General features: G+C 39.1%; 1 protein-coding gene across 3 annotated transcripts in view; it reads right to left on the bottom strand.

The window, feature by feature from the left end:
* Positions 1–534: 534 nt before the first annotated feature.
* LOC121387822 (A disintegrin and metalloproteinase with thrombospondin motifs 7-like) overlaps positions 535–10,893 on the bottom strand; it is a 33,481-nt gene continuing 23,122 nt past the window's right edge. The window contains exons 13-20 of one of the 3 annotated variants that reach the window (XM_041519041.1): positions 10,112–10,234; positions 8,276–8,398; positions 7,067–7,189; positions 6,603–6,725; positions 4,971–5,090; positions 3,994–4,125; positions 2,643–2,742; positions 535–1,316 (exon numbers count right to left, since the gene is read on the bottom strand). In XM_041519041.1, coding sequence (XP_041374975.1) covers positions 2,687–2,742; positions 3,994–4,125; positions 4,971–5,090; positions 6,603–6,725; positions 7,067–7,189; positions 8,276–8,398; positions 10,112–10,234 — 800 coding nt within the window. In that variant the 3' untranslated portion in view covers positions 535–1,316; positions 2,643–2,686. Of the gene's footprint in view, positions 1,317–2,642; positions 2,743–3,993; positions 4,126–4,970; positions 5,091–6,602; positions 6,726–7,066; positions 7,190–8,275; positions 8,399–10,111; positions 10,235–10,893 lie in introns of those variants that run through there. The other 2 variants (XM_041519042.1, XR_005959886.1) reach the window with 2 other exon arrangements.

The raw sequence follows: 10,893 nt of genomic DNA, 5'->3' as shown, positions 1-10,893 counted from the left end.
AAATCCGCTGTCACCACTACATGGGCTACTCTTTTCGATTGGCAGCAAGGGATCTTTTATATGCACCATCCCAGACAGGATAGCACATACCACGGCCTTTGATATACCAATCGTGGTGCACTGGCTGGAGCGAGACTTAAGGAAGATATTAATTTTACTTGTAGAATGCAGGAAATTGCATTTCAGGACATCTAGTTTTCAAAATTGTACGGTGGATCATACACTTGAACCCTTAGAAGTTTTGCTTTGCGCCCTCGATCTCAGTCAGCGCCCCCCCCCCCCCATCAGAGGCGGATCATGGGGACCCAGCAACCCTCCCCCCCCCCCACTAAATTTCTCCCTCCAAACCTGCTCTGAAGTTCCCTTGGCATTCAGCCTCATGTCATTGGGGCTCCCCATAAATAGATTTTCTAGACCCGCCACTGCCCACCCAACCCCGTGTCTACTTGCTTCCGCCATGCCTGACAAAAACCGACGGAACTACTAAGAATAAAGAAAAGTTAAAAAAACACAAAAAAACCCTCAACAAGGAGGTATTCTTCCTAATATTTATTTCATTTTGTTTTCATAATAGAATCCTAAATCGTTACAAATGATTTTAAAACTATAACTGTTAGTGTTATTCATAATAGAATCCTAAATCGTTACAAATGATTTTAAAACTATAACTGTTAGTGTTATTCATAGGCGAACTCGATCAATTGAACTGTTCAAAAGATGACCACTCCAGAGTTTAATTTATCAAGAGATGATCACTGAAGCGAAATGAATTTGTCGATTGATGATCTGCCAAGCGAAACCATTTGTTAAAATATGTTCACTCAAGCAAAACGATTTTCTAACGGGATGATCCAACGAAACGAATCTGTCAAATGATGATTCTTCAAACGAATCAACTGTGTCAAATGATTATATATCATTCAAGCTAAAAACATTTGTCAATTTATGATCCTTCAAGCGAAACGAACTTGCCAAGCAAAAGCCACCCAAGCGAAGTCATTTAAAAAAAAAAAAATAATCGCTTGAGCGAAACAGATTTGTGAAGGGTTGATCACTCCAGCGAAACATTGGCGTCAGAAGCAAGGGGAAGGTGGAGGGTGGCAACTTCCGACGTCTATGCAAAACAAACTTGTTTGGAGTGGATCATTTAGGCTAAATTTGTCCAGAGATGATTGAAATATTCTGATGAAATGAATGTGTACATTTTTGAGAAGATGATGATGCTCATTCAAGCGAAACAAGGTTCTGGATGGTTTGTTTCAGAATTGACTGCAATTATTGTCTGCGTCATTTGCGTCACCTTCAATAGAATGGCACTGAAAAAGAAAAGAATTTTTTTTTTCATAATGGTATGGAGCCGTTTACAATAATCAAGGTGTTTGTGTGAGTAAAACAAGTATGCATGGGGTGGTAATGACAGTGTATGCTTCTTTTTTTTTAAAAGAGCTAAAACTATTGATCACAAATAAACATTTTTGATGTATATTTTTTTAAAAAGGGGGAAGGTACCAAGAAAGAATACTCTTTGTATACACGGGAAAACGGCAATAACTATGGACGGTCCTCAGAGGCGGATCATGGGGGGGGGGTTGCAGGGGACCGGGTCCCCCTAAATTTGGCGACAGTTATAATTTTATTATATATTTATTTTCATTTTTTTTTATGATCCCCTTCCAAAACACCCCCAAAGTTCCCATGGCATTCCGCTTCATGTCATTGCCCCCCACCTAAATGGATTTTCTGGATCCGCCACTGGTCCTTAATAGTAGCGATGTCCCAAAGATCGATAAAAGGTGCATGGTTCTTATAATTCAACTCCAATTCTAACCGATTGTGTAATAAAAAAAATTAATCGGTTGATGCCTACCGATTTTAATCGATGATGAAATGCCAATCGATTCCCAACACTACTTAATAGAACAGGAGATCTATGACAACGGAAGAAAAAGAACACTTAAAGGGACATTCCTGAGTTTGCTGCAATTTTTAAAATGTTATCGACCTACAGAGACTTTTTAACGATTGTAATTACATATCAAACATATTTCTTTGCATAAAATATTAGTGGCTGTATATTAAACATGTTTCTGATCGTTCTAATATTTGTACTAGGTTAAATTTCATTTTATTTCCTAAAATATGTTTTTTCTAAATTATTTTAAGCCAAAATCCAGTTTGGGCTTCTTACAAATATTAAGACGACCAGAAACACGTTGAATATACAGACACTGGTATTCTAAACAAACAAACAAATTTAATATGGAAGTTTAATCATAGAAATATATTATTTAGTCGGAAACATCTTACAATGCAACTAACTCAGGTATGTCCCTTTAAAACTATCTAAAGTTATAAAATACCCATTAAGCGAAATGTGTAGTTTCATTTTCGTTTTAGATACACACAAATTACGAAGCCAATTTTTCTTAAACGCAGGTGTTTTGTCAAACACGGGCTTTGTAAAATGTTCGGTCTTGAAAATGTATGTAGGTAAACAAAAAAACAACAACAAAAAAACAACCCACCAAAAAACCCTCGAAACACGAAAAAAGGCTTTGTAAATTCGGTCGGTTTCATTCGGAACGCCTCGACCGGTTTCATTCGGAACGCCTCGGCCGATTATGGTTTCTACGGAATCTCACCTCGGATGTATGACATGCAGTGGAGCAATGTGTTGTGAATTCTTTCATTTATAAGGGGCGTAGTTCAGTGGTATAGTGCTCGCCCGATGTGCGCTCCCAACTGCCAAATAAAATTATGAATAATTAGGTCAACGGGAATTCCAGAATGTTGGCTGTTTTATATTTTCAAACTGTTTTCTTAATCAAGGATAAAGGCAGATCTAGGCATTTTGAGGAAGGGTGGGCAAGAATTCTAACAAGGGATCTTTTGAACCTTCGAGATCGTTGGATCACTGGAGAGCTATTCTACCCTTGTAATCCATTTCACCCCTTTTCGGATTTGCCCTTGAAAAAATGTTGAAAAGCATACTACAATAACCAATTTTTCGTTATATACATGTGTGTGTGTGTGTGTTTGTGTGTGTGTGTAATATATATATATATATATAGAGAGAGAGAGAGAGAGAGAGAGAGAGAGAGAGAGAGAGAAGAGAGAGAAGAGAGAGAGCGAGAGAGAGAGAGAGAGAGAGAGAGAGGAGGGGTGGGGGTAGAGAGAGATGCACTACACACACATATCCACATACACACACCACACGCATACACCACAAACACATACAGACACACACACACACACATACACAGAGACGTACAACACACCATACAGAGAGAGAGAGAGAGAGAGAGAGAGAGAGAGAGAGAGAGAGAGAGAGAGAGAGAGAGAGAATTCGTCACGAGTGTTTTTTAATATGGAAAATATCAACCGATTCTATGTTAATCTGTATTTGTCGAGGCTCAGACATTTATTTTATACAGTTGGTTCAAATTTATCTCACCACAGGGGCGGATCTAGGAAATATTTTGCTGCAAATGGAAAAATGTCACATGGACCAACTCGACAAAAGGGCATCTTGATGGGAAAAAAATAGGAAAAAAAGGCATTTGAATATTTCATGGAAGATGGGCAACCTTGTCCCTCCGTTAAACCGCCTCTGCAGTATCCGCACCCCATCCCCAGTGGAAGATTTGACTATGTATATCACCACTTACAATATCCACTCTGCCCTCTATACACATCACTGAGTCTGAAGGTGTTTTTTGTTCAGATGACAATTACACTGTGTTCAAATGTGTCTCACACCCGCACCCACACCCCAGTGGCTGACCTGGATAGTGTAAAACATCACTATAACCGCTCTGCCCTTTATACAGATCAATGAATTTGAAAGTTTTTTTGTTTTTTTTTGTTCAGATGACAATTATACTTAGGGTTTAAATCTGTCTCACATCCCCACCCACACCCACACCCACACCCCCACCCACACCCACACCCACACCCCGGTGGCGGATATAGCTTAAGTAAAACATTACTTACAGTAACCACTCTGCCCACCGTACAGATCACCAAGTTTGCAGGTGTCACAGCAGAGTTTTTTGTTCAGGTGACAATCATACTGGGGGTTTAAATCGGTCTCACACCAGGTAGATCTGTCTCCGAACTCACAGCCTAAAACAGATAATGAACCTTTAAAAAACATATATAATTTTAAAGGTGCATATTCATATTACATTACCACATAGAAATGTCCCCATACTCACAGCTTGAAACAGAGAACGAATCTTTAAAAAAAACATGCAGTCTTAAAGGTACATATTCCTATTACATTACCACTTAGACATGTATCAATACTCAAATTCTGAAAAGAGAATAAACCTTTAAAAAACATATATTTTTATAGGTGCTTATTCCTATTGCATTACCACATAGATCTATCCCCATACTCAGCATGAAACAGAATGAACCTTTAACACATCTAATCTTAAAGGTGCATATTTCTATGACATTATCACACACACACCTGTCCCCATACTCACATAATGAAACAGATAATGAACCTTTAAAAACATCTACTCTTAAAGGTGCATATTCTTATTACATTACCACGTAGACTTGTCCCCATACTCACAGCCAGAAACAGATAATGAACCTTTAAAAAATATTTGTTAACTGCATATTTTTCTCATAATACTAACTAGACATTTCCCCATACTCATAGCCTGAAACAGACAATGGACATTTAAAAACATCTACTCTTAAAGGTGCATATTTATATTACATTACCACGTAGACCTGTCCCCATACTCACAGCCTGAAACATATAATGAACCTTTTACAAACATGTAGTTTTAAAGGTGCATTTTCCTATTACAATATCACCTGGACCTGTTACCGTACATGCAGACTGATATACATCTGAAACAATTTTAAAAAAACCAGGTAATAAACATATTACCCTCTCAATCTCGCCCAAAACACAAAACCTCACACAGGAACCCACAAACAAACCTTACCTGGTATATCCGCGTTTTTCATCATGGCGCACGTTCTGCAGCACAGGTTTTCGTTGTCATAGCAACCTATAGGGTACTGTATAACAGAACAGTCCACGTGTTTGTCACCATACTCACATCCTGAAATACACGGAGACAACTTAAGACATTTCCAAATACCAGTGATGGCATGGCTATAACTAGATGGCGATATAGAACGGAATTCAGACTTATTTGTGGTTGCAGCAGGTAAAAGGGAATGAATCCAGCACCTATATATTAGCTATCATCTTTAAAACTAATGATTAAACCATCAATGCTGGTAGTCCACTGTTTACTCTTTCTAAGCATGTACAAAGTTCATAGTATGCTTATCAAAACAGACCAAGGGAGTGTACCAAAATACACTATAAAAAATACCACGGACTGCACCAAAAATAGGCAATAACGGTACTTAATTAGTCTATGAATAATGGTACCTAAGCATGCCATGAATGGGCTCTAAATACACTATGGAAGAGCACCAAAAAGAAGACCATGAAGATGCACAAAAATACAATGCAACCGAAGGGATATGAAAGAACACTAAAATAACTATAACAGATCATTTTCTGCTTTCTGACATTTCGTTTATCGATCAAGCCAACGTTGAACGTAAAATTTGTCTTGCTAATTTGCTTGTCATTCCTGTTTTGGGGTGGGTGATGATGATGATGACGATGATGATGATGATGATGTCAAACAATGGAAGTACACGAAAATAAAAATTATGTACATTAAAATAGATGGAAGTGCACTAAAACAGCCCATTGTTGTGAGGTAGTTAGTTATGTTGTCAACGTAATAATTAACCTACTTGTGAGGCAGTTAATCATTTGGTATAGGTTTTACGGTAGTCAGTAATGTTGCCAGTATAATAACTAACCTACTTGTGACATTAAACCATTTAACACATATTTATCAGTAGCTAGTTGTATCTTGCCAGTGTAATATCTTATGTACTTGTCAGGCATTGAACTATTTAACACGTTTTACAGTAGCTGGTTATGTTGCCAGTGAAATACCTAACCTACTTGTGAGACATTGAACCATTTAAGCCAAGTTTTTCGGCAGCTGATTATATTGCCAGTGTAATAATTAACATATTAGTAAAAAAAAAAACTAATCAGATTTGTGAAAAACTAACCTATTTAAAACAGGTTTTACGGCATCTAGTTATGTTGTCAGTGTAATAACTAACAGATTTGTGAAAAACTAAAGAGATTTGTGAAAAACTAACCTATTTAACACAGGTTTTACGGTAGCTAGTTATGTTGCCAGTGTAATAACTAACCTACTTGTGAGGCATTGAACCATTTAACACAGGTTTTACGGTAGCTGGTTATATTGCCAGTGTAATAGTTAATAGAATTGTAAAAAATAATAATAATAAAAAAAATAACCTATTTAAAAAAGAAAAAAAAAGGGTTTACGATAGCTAGTTATGTTGCCAGTGTAATAACTAACATATTTGTAAAAAAACTAACCTATTTAACACAGGTTTTACGGTAGCTAGTTATGTTGCCAGTGTAATAACTAACCTACTTGTGAGGCATTGAACCATTTAACACAGGTTTTACGGTAGCTAGTTATGTTGCCAGTGTAATAACTAACCTACTTGTGAGGCATTGAACCATTTAGCACAGGTTCCACAACAGAATTCCTGGTTCACGTAGCATCCATATGGCTTCTCCATGGTGGTCGTGCACCACTTACTTCTGTCCCCGTATTCACATCCTGAAAAAAGTTTGTTTTGTTTAACGACACCACTAGAGAACATTGATTTATTAATCATCGGCTATTGGATGTCAAACATTTGGTAATTTTGACATATAGTCTGAGAGAGGAAACCTGCTACATTTTTTCATTAGTAGCAAGGATCTTTTATATGCACCATCCTACAGAGAGGATGGCACATACCATGGCCTTTGATATACCAGTCATGGTGTACTGGCTGGAACGAGAAATAGCCCAATGGGCTTACCAACGAGGAGCAATCTTAGACCGACCGCGCATCAAGCAGACGCTTTATTACTGGGCTATATCCCGCCCCCTTTTTGTTTTAGACGAGTACAAACCTGGGAAGGATGGGTTGTAGAACTTGGCGCATGATTCACAGCAGAGGTCGCTGTTCTTGTAACAGTTGTGTGGAGGTTGAAGGTCATTTCGACACCACGTGCTCTTGTCCCCGTACTCGCACCCTGGTAACAAATAAAAACTAAACACTTACTAGTATACAGTGACAGGGTCGAACATGCTCAAATGCTTCGTATGGCATTAAAATCTCCATACATTAAATATAAGTCTTTCCAAAACTTGGTTAGCTCCCTATTTCCGTTAATTGGCGCTCTGTTTATGCAGCCATTTCCGGCAAGTACTTTTAAGAAACAAAGCAATGGCACTGTATGGCAACACTGATACGCGCTTAGAGAATAATACCCCTACCCCCAATTCTTAAATTGTCAATAAAACACGTACAATTAATCTTTTAATAAAACATATTACTGCAGAACGATGAATGTCCAAGGTTAGACAGACAATCCTTTCTTATTTAATGACACCACCTCTTACACAGAAATGTTTCGAAAATATGACATTGTTTACATTATCTAATGGTAGACATAAAATGTGTCATTGCTGTTTAAATACTGATTATTAATGAAATAGCAAATAGTTTGTGAATGCAGTCCAATATTTATTGAATACAACGGACATCGAAATAAAGGTGAAGAGTGGGGAGGGGGGTGTCGCTGTCTGCATCCCAATGAATCTGCAAGTGCATGGCTCATATGGATCGTCTTCAGATAGACTGAGCAAAAAAATGTCCGCTTGACTGGTTTATGCGCTTCACGTGAAATGAAATGGCCACGTCGGGAACCATTCAAATAGTTCGTGAACGTTAGCCAAACGTTCGCTAGCTGAACTTAGGGTTGTATGTGACTCTAATGTTAGTTTGTGGGGTGGAGAGAACAATTCTCAAGACATTTCAAAACTGTTTTTGTCATAATATTATAATATACATGTATATATAAATAAATAAATATACACGTATATGCAATTGATGACCCCTTCGTCCTTCCTCTCCCTCCAGGCCTGGTGTTTATAAAACCTTTAGAGTCTAGACTCGAATAGAGTCTGAGACACTAATGTAATGGCAATGCCATGTGTATGCGTGTGATGTCATCAAAGACCGAGTCTGGACTTAAAAGTTTTATAAGCACGGGCCCAGATCTACATTGAGAACTCAAGGTAGCTTCAGAAATGATAACAATAAGTAAACGTCATACCTATATTAGAAGAATTACGGTATTTCTGGCAGGTCCCACAACAAAGGTCTTCGTTGTCGTAGCATTCGTATGGCGGCTTTAGTGACGCCATACACCACGTGCTTTTGTCTCCAAACGGGCAAGCTGCGCAAAAAATAAAATAAAAAAAAAAAAAATAAAAATAGCGGTACTAATAGCAGACCGGCCTCGGTGGTGTCGTGGTTAAGCCATCAGACTTAAGGCTGGTAGGAACAGGGTTCGCAGCCCGGTACCGGCTCCAACACAGAGCGAGTTTTAACGACTCAATGAATAGGATTAAGATCACTGCACCCTCTTCTCTCTCACTAACAACTAACCCACAGTCCTGGACAGACAGCCAGCCCTGACAGCTGTGGTGTGTGCCCAGGACAGCGTGCTTGAACTTTAATTGGATATAAGCACGAACATAACTTGAAATTAAAAACTGATAGTCATACTTAGAAAGGGTGTTTGTAAGTACAATTTAGAAATTCTAAACAAGAAAATGTAATTACCGTAAATCCTTGAATAAAGGCTTGCCTTGAATAGAAGCCAGCCTCGATTAGAAAAAAGTAAAGTTTGTTTTATTTAACGACGCCACTAGAGCACATTGATTTTTTATCTTATCATCGGCTATTGGACGTCAAACATATGGTCATTCTGATACTGGGTTTTTTAGAGGAAACCTGCTGTTGCCACAAAGGCTACTCTTTTACGACAGGCAGCATGGGATCTTTTATTTGCACTTCCCACAGGCAGGATAGCACAAACCATGGCCTTTGTTGAACCAGTTATGGATCACTGGTCGGTGCAAGTGGTTTACACCTACCCATTGAGTCTTGCGGAGCACTCGCTCAGGGTTTGGAGTCGGTATCTGGATTAAAAATCCCATGCCTCGACTGGGATCCGAACCCAGTACCTACCAGCCTGTAGACTGATGGCTTAACCACGCCTCGATTAGAGGGCGGGTCTCAGCGCATCACAAATAAAATAGAGGTCCGCCTTTGAATAGAAGCATGCCTTCTATAGAGGCCAACTTCTGCTACTGTAGCTTTGTCAGGTTAATGGCCACATTATGCTCCTCACTCCCGTTGCCTGATGTCAAAAGCTAATGTAAAAACACAGTGAGAATAACAGGAAAGAAGAAGCTAGGTGTGCAAGCCTACGTTAGAAGATGTCACAACAAGGCTATGTTAGAAAAGCTTGCATGAAAAAAAAAAAAAAAATGTATAGAGCCCTGACTTGAAAAGAGGCCTGATCTAGGAGCGACGCGGAAAACAATAGAAGCCTATGTTTCTCTGCCAGGATTTACGGTAATATATAAATGTAGACATCATAAAGGGTTAATGTATCAGAAAACTCAGGACAGTTTAGTTCATTATACAGTGAAACCCTTCTAAACCGGACACCCTCGGGACCAATAAAATGTCCGGTATTAAGAGGTACAGTGAAACCCCTCTAAACCGGACACCCTCGGGACCAAGTAAAATGTCCGGTTTTTTAGAGGTATCGTGTTTAGAGAGGTTAAGTTCTGTATCGATGTTTAAAAAAAGGACCGTGACAAATGTCCGGTTGGGGGAATTCCGGTTTATGCAGGGTCCTGGTTTTGAGAGGTTTCACTGTACATGTAATTACAAACAGGGGCGTTGGCTGGGGGGGGGGGGGAGCTCGAGGCCCGAACGACCCCCACCCCCTTTACAGTGCAGTATTGGGCTATTCATATCGGTGTCCAGGTTAAAATGTAGACGAAAGCCAAAGGGTCCACTTGGTTCATGTTCGAACCCCCACCCACCCAGGTTAAGACCACGCTTCGCCCCCGATAAATTAATAGCATCTCACTTGGGTTGGCAAGGTCCTTTAACTTGCTACACGTTTCACAGCACAGCTGCTCGTTGCTATAGCAACCGGTTGGAATCACCAGATCCGTCCTGCACCAGGAACTCCTGTCTCCATATTCACAGCCTGAAGAAAAATAAATAAATAAATAAATAAATATCAAGCTAGTATCTCTGCAGAAAGAGGAGTCCAAGAGATGTTTTGTCAACAATCTTGAAGAACAATAAATATCCTGTAATGTGACATTAAACAATCGAAGCTGGCACACTTGCACACACTCTTATGCATCAGTGCCAGGTGTTATTCGCTTATAAGAGGACTGCCACTCTTCAGGAAGATATATTCAATCTACTGCATATGCGCATGAAGCAGGTTGTTGTTGTTGTTGTTCGAGGGTATTACTTGTAGGAACTTGGGGCCAGAGGCAGCTGTACACACACACACACACACACACACACACACACACACACACACACACACACAAAGAGTGGCGAGCATGTAGGTCAAACATTGACTCGTTGTAGATCTCCAAGTACGAGATTCTGATAAATACAAAATATTTAAATGTTTTGTTCAACACAATCTAGTGTCGCGAGCAGGTCAAACATTGACTCGTTGTAGATCTCCAAGTACGAGATTCTGATAAATACAAAATATTTAAATGTTTTGTTCAACACAATCTAGTGTCGCGAGCAGGTCAAACATTGACTCGTTGTAGATCTCCAAGTACGAGATTCTGATAAATACGAAATATTTAAATGTTTTGTTTAACAAAATCCAGCAGA

This window comes from Gigantopelta aegis, chromosome 13 (assembly GCF_016097555.1).
Source record: "Gigantopelta aegis isolate Gae_Host chromosome 13, Gae_host_genome, whole genome shotgun sequence".
Lineage (NCBI taxonomy): Eukaryota > Metazoa > Mollusca > Gastropoda > Neomphalida > Peltospiridae > Gigantopelta > Gigantopelta aegis.
The sequence above is the reverse complement of the archived record's forward strand: the minus strand, read 5'-3'. Positions and strand labels throughout refer to the sequence as shown.